Source organism: Scyliorhinus canicula, chromosome 3, assembly GCF_902713615.1.
Source record: "Scyliorhinus canicula chromosome 3, sScyCan1.1, whole genome shotgun sequence".
NCBI lineage: Eukaryota > Metazoa > Chordata > Chondrichthyes > Carcharhiniformes > Scyliorhinidae > Scyliorhinus > Scyliorhinus canicula.
The window spans coordinates 38,459,646-38,472,491 of record NC_052148.1 but is presented as its reverse complement, the minus strand read 5'-3'; the positions used below and the strand labels follow the sequence as shown (position 1 = coordinate 38,472,491).

Here is a 12,846-nt window from a genome sequence, read left to right as displayed (position 1 = left end):
TATGTTAAGTTTTCTTTTAAACAAAAACTTTTTACGTATGAGCAGAGATTGAGTGGGAAGGATTGTATTCCTAATATTGGGGGGGGGGTCTCATAGAAACCTATAAAATTCTAACAGGACTAGATAAGGTAGATGCAACAATGATGTTCCCAATGGTGGGTATGTCCAGAACCAGGGGTCACAGTCTGAGGATACGGGGTTGACCATTTAGGACAGAGATGAGGAGAAATTTCTTCACCCAGATCGTGGTCAGCCTGTGGAATTCATCACCACAGGAAGTAGCTGAGGCTAAAACATTGTATGTTTTCAAGAGGCAGAAGCATAGCATTTAGGGCAAAGGGGATCAAAGGATATAGGGAGAAAGCAGGGTTAGGCTATTGAGTTAGATGATCAGTCATGGTCATAATGAATGGCGGAGGAGGCTCAAAGGGCCAAATGGCCTCCTCCTGCTCCTATTTTCTATGTTTCAATGTATGTAAAGAAAATTCATACCCAGGAAAATATAACTTTCAGGAAGCTCAAACTCATTCTTTGGAATTCTCTACCCCGAAAGGTTGTGGATTCCCAAAAGATGAGGATATTTGAGATTGAGATTGAAAGATTAAGGAACATGGAGTGGGGGAAGAAGAAAAAAAAATCAAGGAACATGGGAAGTGGGCAGGAAAGTAGAATTCCATGATCCTATTGAATGGCAGAGCAGGTTTGAAAGGCCAAATGGTCTACTCCTGATGTTCTCATTATTGGGTGCATAAAATAACACACAACTGAATGGCCAATCTAAAAGCACAAGGAAGATACATTTCTGCAGTATTGAACAGTAGTACCCACTAAAAATAAAATTCTGTGGGTCAGTTTAACTGAATAATTTGCAGATCAAAATCAATAACGAATCAACCACCGAACATTAACTTATACAAGTTTTAACTGTTTCTGGAGATTTTGTTTTCTTAATCCAATCTTTCCTTCCCTCTCTTCATTTTGCTTTCTGCACCCAATTTGATCGTGAATTCATTATCTAACTTGTCATCTTGCCCTCATCATGGCAGATGCAAAAATGCAAATTTCAATGGGAACAATTGGAATAAGGAAAGGGGGTATTGATGCAGTATAAATTGTTGTTCCCTTAGAAATTTGGCATTCTTGCATCTGCCCTGATGAGTGCAAGATGGGGGGGGGGGGGGGGGGGGGGGGGGGCAGCACGGTAGCATAGTGGTTAGCACAGTTGCTTCACAGCTCTCAGGTCCCAGATTTGATTCCCAGCTTGGGTCACTGTCTGTGTGGAGTTTGCACATTTTCCCCGTGTCTGCGTGGGTTTCCTCCGGGTGCTCCGGTTTCCTCCCAAAGTCCAAAGGTGTGCAGGTTAGGTGGATTGCCCTCAGTGTCCAAAAAGGGTAGGTGGGGTTACTGGGTTATGGGGATAGGGTGGAGGTGTGGGCTTAGGTAGGGTGCTCTTTCCAAGGGCCGGTGCAGACTTGATGGACCGAATGGCCTCCTACTGCACTGTATGTTCTATATTCTATTAAACCCCAAAGCTCCAACGGCATGTCTTTTTTTCAGCAATACTCAAGTTCTGCACAACCAAGCAATTAATTATTCTAACTTTCACTTATTTCCTGTTTCCTGGGCAGCACGGTAGCACAAGTGGATCGCACTGTGGCTTCACAGCACTGGGGTCCCAGGTTCAATTCCCCGCTGGGTCACTGTCTGTGCGGAGTCTGCACGTTCTCCCCGTGTCTGCATGGGTTTCCTCCGGGTGCTCCAGTTTCCTCCCACGGTCCAAAGACATGCAGGTTAGGTGGATTGGCCATGATAAAGTGCCCTTAGTGACCAGAAACAGGTTAGGAGGGATTATTGGGTTACGGGGATAGGGTGGAAGTGAGGGCTCAAGTGGATCGGTGCAGCCACGATGGGCCGAATGGCCTCCTTCTGCACTGTATGTTCTATGTTCAGATACCTTACTGTTCATGAATAATTCTTCAACCTTATTAGTTAACAAATACACAACTATTTGCCTGTTCACATAGCTCTCAAATGCACTTTTTCAAATGCTCCACTTGTAGCAACTAGCCGTGAAAAATACTCAGAAATTAAACCAGCAACCACAGATTTAACCAATGGCATGGTCCAGTGTAAATTAATCTTGTTCAGTCTAAAGAAGGGCTGCAAGTGATTTGTGTCAGGGCTTAGTGCCGATTCAACCTTTTTTCTGGACTCATACAGCTGATTTTGATTTGGGTTCAGGGAATTCAACCTCACAATTTGACAATTGAAAAGAACACAATGTTTGGAAAATAGAAAGAGGACTGTAAAAGGCTTGAGGGTGACATAAGCAGGTTAACAGAATGTGCTGGCAAGCGACAGATGCATCGTTGACTAGAGTAAAAATGTAACATTGATTGGAGTGCAGTAACATATTTCGGGAGAAAATGCAAGGATCGAGCATATGGTGAATGGAAAAACACTAAAACAAAAGTCCACATAGCGCCTGAACTTCCATGAAGTGGCAATCTGGTTCTTGATGACCACCCTGCTCCTAATTCTTTACCTGGATATCTTCTCGATCCTGTCTCACCCGATGGGCAAGAACTGTGAAGGGTAGCGCGCTCCTGAGGCCTTCGTCGAACACTGCATAATTGGACGGAACAAGGTCATTCCCATTGTTCAGAGAATTGGCTGGTTATGTTTAAAGGTCCAAACACTTTCGAGAAAGGGCGAAGGTAGGTTTGGCGGATAGGTGGTTAGAATTCGGTGGGGGGGGAGAATTCCAGGGCTGAGAGTGCAGGGGTAGTCTCCCGAGGGTTCGGAAGGGGAGGGGGGAGTAGTCCCAGGGGGTCGGTACGATAGTCACACAGAAGCTAAAAAAATTATTTTAATTCTAACTTTGGGTAATTATTGATGCAAACAAGACAGAATCATCCGAAGTTTACAATTTAAATTGCATTATCGGATGGCTCCCAGGGCAATTGCCCTTCAGGTGTCTGAACTTCCCGGGAAATTGCTTTGGTGGTGGGAGGTGTGTAGTTTCCCCAGCACATCTTTTGAGTACCCGCGAGATACACTGTTCTGTAGCTCACATGTTACGGCCAAAGAGATTAGAGGTTCAAAGGCGCAATTCCTGAAGTGCATATACAGGTATTTAGAAAAAAGGCTAACATCATTTTGGATTTGGGAAATATTGATAGAGTACAAAGAGGTGACTATTTTGTACAAAAAACATTACTTATCGCATAATTGGGAGTATCGCATGTAGTTTTGAGTGTCCCATTAAAGAAGTTACATTACGGCCATAGACAGCACCTGTTCACCAGAATGGTGTCGGAAGTAGGAAATTATTTGGATTCACTCGATTGCCTGGGACTCGGGACTGTTTCCACTAAAACAGAGAAAATGAAAGAGATTTAATTCAAAAGTGAAAAAGGGAAAACTATTTTCCCTTGGTTGGAGCCAAGATGTCATGCAACACAGTATATATCATCCTGCTGCTGTTTTACACTTGGGAATCCTTTTCAGACTGTAATGTTTCATTGTTGTGTATTCCATGATCATTAAATGTTTAGGAACAATGAAAGATTGTTTCCAACTTCAAAGATTTTCTATTTTGAAAATGTATGACTTTTAAAAGTTTCAAGCACAGGAAATCTATAAGCGCGTATTCACAATGCCGCACAGAATATCTTCTGGGGAAGGTGGGACCTGTACATGAAGGACAGGTTGCACCTTAACTGGAGGGGCACCAATATCCTGGGTGGGAAGTTTGCTAGAGTTCTTCGGGAGGGTTTAAACTAGTTTGGCAGGGGGATGGGAACCACAGCTACGGATCAGAGGATAGGGTAGCTGTTGAATGGGCAGAAATAGTATGCAGCGAGTCTGTGAGGAAGGATAGACAGTTGATAGGTAAAAGTTGCACTCAGTGGGGTGGGCTAAAGTGTGTCTGTTTCAAAGCAAGGAGTGTCAGGAATAAGGGATGATGCGGAGATGCCGGCATTGGTCTGGGGTGAGCACAGTAAGAAGTCTTACAACACCAGGTTACAACACCAGGGGCTGGTTTAGCACAGTGGGCTAAACAGCTGGCTTGTAATGCAGAACAAGGCCAGCAGCCTGGGTTCAATTCACGTACCGACCTCCCGAACAGGCGCCGAAATGTGGCAACTACGGGCTTTTCACAGTAACTTCATTGAAGCCTACTTGTGCCAATAAGCAATTATTATTATTATTATTACTAAAGTTCACTTTCACTAGCTAGTGATTTGAAACAAACCTGTTGGACTTTAACCTGGCGTTGTAAGACTTCTTACCAGGAATAAGGGAGATGAACTTCGAGCATGAATCAGTACTTGGAACTACGATGTTGTAGCCATTACAGAGACATGGGGCACGAATGGTTGTTAGATGTTCCGGGGTTTGGATGTTTTAAGAAGGGAGGGAGGTAAAAGAGGAAGGGGTGTGGCACTGTTAATTAGAGAGTGCATCACAGCTGCAGAAAAGGAGTTAGTCGAGGAGGCTTTGTCTACTGAATCAGTATGGGTGGAAGTCAGAAACAAGAAAGGAGCAGTCACTTTATTGGGAGTTTTCTATAGACCCCCCAATAGCAGCAGAGAGATAGAGGAACAGCTTGGGCAGCAGATCTTGGAAAAGTGCAGAAGTAACAGAGTTGTTGTCATGGGTGACTTCAACTTCCCTAATATTGACTGGAACCCCCTTAGTGCAAATGGTTTGGCTGGAGCAGATTTTGTCAGGTGTGTCCAGGAGATTCCTGACTCAATATGTAGATCGGCCGACAAGGGGGGAGGCCATATTGGACTTGGTGCTTGATAATGAACCAGGCCAGGTGTCAGATGTCTTGGTAGGAGAGCCTTTCGATGACAGTGACCACAATTCCTTGGCCTTTACCACAGTCATGGAGAGGGATAGAAACAGACAGTATGGAAAGTATTTAATTGGGGGAGGGGAAATTATACTGCTATTAGACAGGAGCTGAGGAGCATAAATTGGGAAACAGATGTGGGGACTGTTTAAGGAGCACTTGCTACGAATGCTGGATAGTTTTGTCCCACTGAGACGAGGAAGGAATGGTAACTTGGATGCCAAGAGAAGTGGAGCTTCTAGTCAAGAGAAAGAAGAAAACTAACGTGAGGTTGAGGATCTGGCACGGCTCTAGAGGGTTACAAGGTAGCCAGGAAGGAACTCAAAAATGGACTTGGAGAGGTAGTAGGGGGCATGAAAAAGCCCTGGCGGGAAGGAAAACCCCAAGGAATTCTACACTTAAGTGAGAAATAAGAAGATGATCAGAGTGAGAGTAGGGCCGATCAGGGAAAGTGGAGGGAACTTGTGCCTAGAGTCTGAGGAGGTGGGGGAAGTCCTAAATGAATATTTTGCTTCAGTATTCACTCGAGAGAGGGACCTTGTTCGTGAGAACAGCGTGAACCAGGTAAATGGGCTCGAACAGGTTGATATTAAGGAGGATGTGCTGGAAATTTTTAAAGCATCAGGATAGATAAGTTCCCTGGGCCTGATGGGATATACCCAAGGTTACTACAGTAAGCGAGGGAGGAAATTGCTGCGTCGTTGGCGATGACCTTTGCGTCCTCACTCTCCACTGGAGTAGTACTGGATGATTGGAGGGAGGCGAATGTTTCTCCCCCGTTCAAGAAAGGGAATAGGGAAATCCCTGGGAATTACAGACCAGTCAGTCTTATATCTGTGGTGAGCAAAATACTGGAAAGGATTCTGAGAGGTAGGATTTATGATTATTTAGAAAAACATAGTTTGATTAAAGATAGTCAGCATGGCTTTGTGAGGGGCAGGTCATGCCTCACAAACCTCATTGAATTCTTTGAGGATGTGACGAGACACATTGATGAAGGTCGGGCAGTGGATGTGGTGTATATGGATTTCACTAAGGCATTTGATAAGGTTCCCATTATTCAGAAAGTCAGGGGGCATGGGATACAGGGAAATTTGGCTGTCTGGGTACAGAATTGGCTGGCTGAAAGAAGACAGCGAGTGGTAGTGGATGGAAAGTATTCCGCCTGGAGGTCAGTGACCAGTGGTGTGCCTCAGGGATCTGTTCTGGGACCTCTGTTCTTTGTGGTTTTTATAAATGACTTGGATGAGGAAGTGGAGGGTGTGTTAGTAAGTTTGCCAATGACACGAAGGTTGGTGGAGTTGTAGATAGTGTCAAGGACTGTTGCAGGTTACAACAGGACATTGACAGGATGCAGAGCTGGGCTGAGAAGTAGCAGATGGAGTTCAACCTAGATAAATGTGAAGTGCTTCATTTTGGAAGGTCAAATTTGAATGCTGAATACAGGGTTAAAGGCAGGATTCTTGGAAGTGTGGAGGAACAGAGGGATCTTGGGGTCCACGTTTATAGATCCCTCAAAGTTGCCATCCAGGTTGATAGGGTTGTTAAGTAGGCGTATGGTGTGTTGGCTTTCATTAACAGGGGGATTGAGTTTAAGAGTCGTGAGGTTTTGCTGCAGCTTTATGAAACCCTGGATAAACCACACTTGGAATAGTCAGTTCTGGTCGTCTCATTATAAGAAGGATGTGGATGCTTTGGAGAGGGTGCAGAGGAAATTTACCAGGATGCTGCCTGGACTGGAGGGCATGTCTTATGAAGAAAGGTTGAGGGAGCTAGGGCTTTTATTACTGGAGTGAAGAAGGAAGAGAGGTGACTTGATAGATGTGTACAAGGTGATGAGAGGCATGGATCGAGTGGATAGCTAGAGACTTTTCCCCAGAGTGTAAATGGCTGTCACAAGGGGACATAACTTTAAGGTGATTGGAAGAAGGTATAGGGGAGATGTCAGAGGTAGGTTCTTTACACAGAGAGTGGTGGGTGTGTGGAATGCACTGCCAGCACAAGTGGTGGAGTCAGAGTCATTAGGGACATTTAAGCGACTCTTGGACAGGCACATAGAGAGCAGTAAATTGAAGGAGTGTAGGTTCGGTTGATCTTAGATTAGGATAAATTGTCGACACATCGTGGGCCAAAGGGCCTGTACTGTGCTGTACTGTTCTATATTCTACGAAGCCCGAGGAATTCTTACAGTTAGGCAAGTCTGATATTTCACAAATGTGATATACATCATTTTACATTTGGAACAGCGTCGATGCACATTTTTCTACTTCCGATTTTGAATATATTTAGTATTTAATTCTTTAACTGAAGGAAGAAAAATTAAATGAGTAAAAAGACAGAAAAAGATTCACCTTCTTAACTTGTTTTAGGAAATGATAACCCAGAGAGAGTTTCTTGTAAGCTTCGCCATATTTCTCATGCCATTGCTCAATAGATTTGATTGCCATTTCCTTCAATTTCTGAGCTATTTCTTTTGGTGGAGGCAGAGGTTGCTCAAAATCTGATTCCACTGTTAACTCCAAGAATTCCTGAAAGTTGGAAATAAGCAGTATCCGAAATTGATGTGAACGTAAAAATAGCTCGTTTGCTATTTGGAAAGCAGATAAGCGGATCTCTGCATGTTCTTGGTTTAACTGCATCATGATTAAGTGATACACTTGCTTGATGTAATCGTCAGATGATCTGTAAAAATATATTTTAATTAATGGTCTAGAAATTGCAGGACCTTTATTTGTGTATAATTGCCTTGAAGCAGTCCTTGCCTGTATACAGCAAGCTCTGAGCAACATTCAGGATTTGGTTGACAAGTGGAAAGTAACATTCATGCCAGCAATGACCATCTCCTCATGACATTCAATGGTATATAATTTAAATAGAGAGAGATTGCTGAATAAGGTACAGAGGGATGTGGGTGGGGGCCCTGGTACATGAATCAGGAAAAGTTGGAATGCAGATACAGCAAGTGATTAGGCGGGCAAATGGAATGCTGTTGTTTACTGCAAGGGGAATGAATATAAAAGGAGGGATGCTTTGCTCCAGTTGTACAGGGTATTGGTGAGACCACATCTGGAATACTGTGTACAGTTTTGATCTCCTCTCTTGATGGGAGGTGGTGCCATAGAGGTATTGTCGCTGGTCTTGTGATCCAGAGGCCCAGGGTGATGATCTGGGGACCCGGGTTCCAATCCCACCACGGCAGGTGATGGAATTTAAACTCAACATAAAAGAAATCTGGAATTAAAAGTCTAATGAAACCATGTTGATTGTCGTAAAAACACATCTGGTTCACGAATGTCCTTGAGGGAAGGAAATCTGCCATCCTTACCCGGTCTGGCCTACTGTGACTCCAGACCCACAGCAATGTGGTTGACTCTTATCTGCCCCCTCAAGACCAATTGGGGCGGGCAATAAATGCTGGCGCATCCAGTGATGTCACGTCGCATGAACAAATGAAAAAAAAATTAAAGAAAGGATATAAATGAAGCAGTTCAGCGAAGGTTCACTCGACTGATACCAGGTGTGAAGGGGTGTTATCTTACTAGGAAAGGGTGGACAGACTTGGCTTGCATCCACTGCAGTTTACAAAATTGAGAGGTGATCTTAGTGAAACTTGATGGAGTAGATGCTGAAGGATGTTTCCTCTGTGGGAGAGACTAGAATTACAGAACAGAGTTTAAAAGTAAGTGGTCACCCATTTAAGATGACGACAAGAAGACATTTTTTCTTTCCGAGGATGGTGAATCCCAGAGAGCGGTGGATACCAGGGCAATTAATATTTTTAAGGCAGAGGTAGATAGAATCTGGACTAACAAGGGGAGTCAAAGGTTATCAGTGCGGAATGTAGATTTGAGGCCACAATGAGATCAACCATAATCTTAATAAATGGTGAGGAGGCTCGAGTAGCCGAATGATTTACTGCTGCTCCTAATTCGTAAGTTTGTCTTACCATCGCTGAGACACCCACCATCAACATCCTGGGGGTTATTATTAACCAGAAAACTAAATTGGACCAGCCATGTAAATACTGTGACTACAAGGGCAGGTAATAGGCTGTAAATTCTGCAGCAAGTAACTCACTTCCTGACTCCCCAAAGCCTGACAAGTTTGGAGTGTGACAAATACTCTCCGCTTGCCTGGAAAGTGCAGCTCAAACAACACTCAAGGAGCTCAAAATCATCCAGAACAAAGCAGCCTGTTTGATAGGTAACTCATTAATCATTCAGTCCCTTCCTTGCGTCACTGTGGATATACCTCCGCTAATCGGACAGCACACCACCCCTTCTCAAGGGCATTTAGGGATGGGTAATAAATGCAGGCCTAGTCAACGATGCACACATCCGTGAATAAATAAATGAATAAACCTCCCCCCACCAATAGCACAGTGGCAGCATTGTGGCCATCCACAAAATGCACTGCAACAGGTCTCCAAGGTTCCTTCGAAAGCACCTTTATACCCCAAACCTCAGCAACCTAGGACAAGGGCAGCAGACACATAAGAATACCATAACCTGAAAACTCCCCTCCAAGCGACACACCATCCTGACTTTGGAACCAAATCGCCATCCCTTTGCTATCACTGGCTCAACCATCCTTCCTAACAGAACTATGGGTGTACTGACACCACATCGACTGCAGAGGTTCAAGAAGGTGGCTCCCAAGAACCCTCTCAAGGGCAATTTGGAACAGACAACAAGTACTGGCTTTGCCAGTGACGGTTGCATTCCAGGAATTAATAACATTCTGCAAAGGTTCTATCAGTATCCTGTCTTAACTCGAGCAGAAGGCCAGCAGACTTCCTGCAGGAAACAACTTCAATGGCTAAAAACAAACTAACTATTTTTTCTCCTGGGTGATCCAGCAGGCAACCAGTAGAATTCTGGGCAATTGTGAGTTCCATCTATCCAATCCTTCAAGCACCGACTGTCCTCTATGTGGCAGAGTCTGCACACCACTCATTGGACTCATGACCCATTTCAGAACCCTTAGAATTGGAGTGGAAGCAAATCAACCTTGAGGGACTGCCTTCACAGGGGAGGGCATTTCTCCTTTGCTTGATCTCTTATGGTGGAGTGAAGATTCGAAAATTCACAATGCAGCAAATCACTGGCATAATCCACCATTCTGGCACAATGTGCCACATTAGCCTCATTCAGTAAACATTACAATTTAGCGACTTCATACTTGCAGATTTTCTTTAGCTCCTTCAACTTTTCTGGATTTAGCACTTGTTGTCCAGAGGTGGTGAGATCCTCGATCAGCTGAGAAAGCTTCTCATGCTGCTGGGCTTCCATTACTGTAAAGAAGGAATAAAAACATTAGACACAAATACTGTAACATGAAGGTTCTGTATCCATCCACTCCCAAAGTTGGCTTCAGTAATTAATTTATTGTAACTGGAGTTTTGGAACATGAGCAGTTAATAACCCAATGCCAACAGCTTTACCCACATCAGTCACCAGGGGGCATAGTTTAAGGTCTGTGGAGCAAAGTTTTGAGATGTATGAGGCAGGTTTTTTTTTTACACAGAGGGTGGTGAGTTCCTGGAACGGTTGTGGAAGCAGATACATTAACAGCGTTCAAAAGGCATCTTGACAAACACATGGATAGGATGGGTATAGAGGGATACGGCACAAGGAAGTGCCGAGGGTTTTGGCAAAGATTGGTATCATGACTCGCACAAGCTTGGAGGGCTGAAGGGCCTGTTCCTGTGCTGTATTCTTCTTTGTTCTTGTTCTTACACAATAAATAAGGTATTTATCAGCTGTATATATCACCAGAGACTGGATCACATTGATCTGTGCTCACACCATTCCTCCTCAAGGTGCTGAAGCAAATCACAAAAGACCTTTATCAAAACTGCCATGTCGCCTGGATGGGAACAGTTGCAAAGTACTCAAGAAGCCACACACACGATAGTCACTCAATAAGGAGTTCAGGAAAACCTTTTCTATTCAGAGCAGTTAGAATGTGGAACTCACTACCACATTAAATATTTGACGGAAATAGCACGGATGGATTGGGGGAAGTTGGATAAGTACATGAGGGAGAAAGAAATACAAGGATATATCGATGGGGGAGATGAAGTAAGATGGAAGGAGGCTCATGTGAAGCACAAACATCAGCATAGATCTGTTGGGCCAAATGGCCGATTGCTATGCTGTAAATGCAACCTGCTGCACAGCAGTTATCCTATTCAACATCCACTCCCTCCCACATCTGTACATCGTGATTGTTATACAATCTACAGGATACACTGCAGTAAATCACTGAATTTACTTTGATAGAATCTTCATTCCCTGTAACTTTTAATGCCAAGAAGGACAAGAACAGAAGTGGCTTGGGAACACCATCGCTTTCCTCCAAATCACACACCATTTGACTGGGACATAAATTGTTTCATGGTTGTCACTGGAATATTCTGAGACATCCTTCCTTCACTCCTACCACACCCCAAAATAAAAACCTGTTTTACCACCTCCTTTGAGGAATATCACCACCTACAAGTTCCCTGCCAGTCACACACCATCCTGACTTCAAACTATATCACCATTCCTTCACTGTCAAAATCCTAGAGCTCCCTCCCTAACAGCACCATGGATGTACCTACACCACAAAGGCTATGGCACTTCAAGAGGCTCACCAGCATCTTCTTCAAGACAATTGGGGATAGGCTATAATAATGCAAGCCTGTAGCCAGTGACACCCACTTCTAATGAAATAATTTTTAAAAATGCTATTTGAAACCTACCTCTTTGACTAAGTTTCTGTCTACTTGTCGAAACACCTCCTCCTTTGGCTCGTTGTCAATTTTTGTTTGATTGTACGCCTGAGAAATGTCTTGTGCCCAATTGTACACCTTACATTGTGTTAAGTGTGAAGTTGATTCATTTAAATGCACGGACCCTTTAAATATTTTGAACATAATAATTTAAAGGGGTCCACCTACGGGCATGAACCCCCTCTCCGGGTCAGATTGCTTGGTACATGTTACTGTCTCGAAGGCACGATATAAATGCAAACTTCGGTTGAGATAAAGACGATTGTGTAATGATGTGTAAATTGAGCCAATGTTAACAGAATTACAGTTAAAAAGCAGAACGCAGCCCGGGTAAATACAGAGAATCTCGGAAATACGCAGCGGGTCAGGCAGCACCGGTAAGAGAGACAGGGCTGATGTTTCAGCTCGGTGAGCCTGTGAATACACACTGAGGCTGGTATGACAGCTGATTCCGACCTGGGCCTGACACCACCACAGGCCCACTTCCGGTCCAGGTGGGAGGCGGCTTCCGGTCCGTGAGGGGGCGTGGCTTCCGACTGACAGCGACGGCGGCCTATCGGATTCGAGTACTCCACTCGAAACACCAATCGAAGCGGACTTCCCGGGCGGGACTTCCTGTTCAAGCTGTCCGGAGCCGCTGGCCGCTTGGAGCCGCCGGTTCGATTCGTGCCGGCCGAAGGCTGACGGTTGATAACCCCGGCCGCCGGGCAGATTCAGCCGGTCCGGTGGCGCCTTGGAGCGGAGTTTGGAGCCAGTGAGTCAGCCATTGAGGCTGCCGCCGCTGATGGAGCTCATTGACGGGCCGCCATTTTAGATGGAGGAGGAGCCGCTTCTGCCGAGTGGTGGAGTCAGCCCCGCTTAAACCTCAGCCTGCCCGTGAACCCACCCACCCTGCCCGGAAAGCCACCCACCCTGCCTGTCAGCTCACCCACCCTGCCCTTCAACCCATAGGAATTAGGAGCAGAAATAGGCACTTCAGCTCTTCGAGACTGCTCCGACATTCAATCAGATCATGGCTGATCTTTTCCTGGACTCGAACCCACCTCCCCACCTGTTGCCCCTGTCCCTTTAACCCCTTTTTTAAAATGAGAAATGTATCGATCTCCCTCTTTAAACCATTTCATTATTTGGACTCCACCGCACGATGGGGCAGCGGGTTCCACAAATTCACCACCCTCTGTGATGACACTACTGTGCTGTACAC

The 12,846-nt window shown here is 44.8% G+C and overlaps 1 protein-coding gene across 5 annotated transcripts in view; it reads right to left on the bottom strand.

Annotated features, from left to right (window-relative positions):
* The window catches only part of uvssa (UV-stimulated scaffold protein A), a 112,063-nt gene extending 99,596 nt beyond the window's left edge, over positions 1-12,467 (bottom strand). For 3 of the 5 annotated variants that reach the window (XM_038793335.1, XM_038793338.1, XM_038793339.1), the window contains exons 1-3: positions 11,613-12,467; positions 10,046-10,157; positions 7,216-7,546 (exon numbers count right to left, since the gene is read on the bottom strand). In XM_038793335.1, the coding sequence (XP_038649263.1) occupies positions 7,216-7,546; positions 10,046-10,155 (441 nt within the window). In that variant the 5' untranslated portion in view covers positions 10,156-10,157; positions 11,613-12,467. The remainder of the gene's footprint in view (positions 1-7,215; positions 7,547-10,045; positions 10,158-11,612) is intronic. The other 2 variants (XM_038793336.1, XM_038793337.1) reach the window with 2 other exon arrangements.
* Positions 12,468-12,846: the final 379 nt, after the last annotated feature.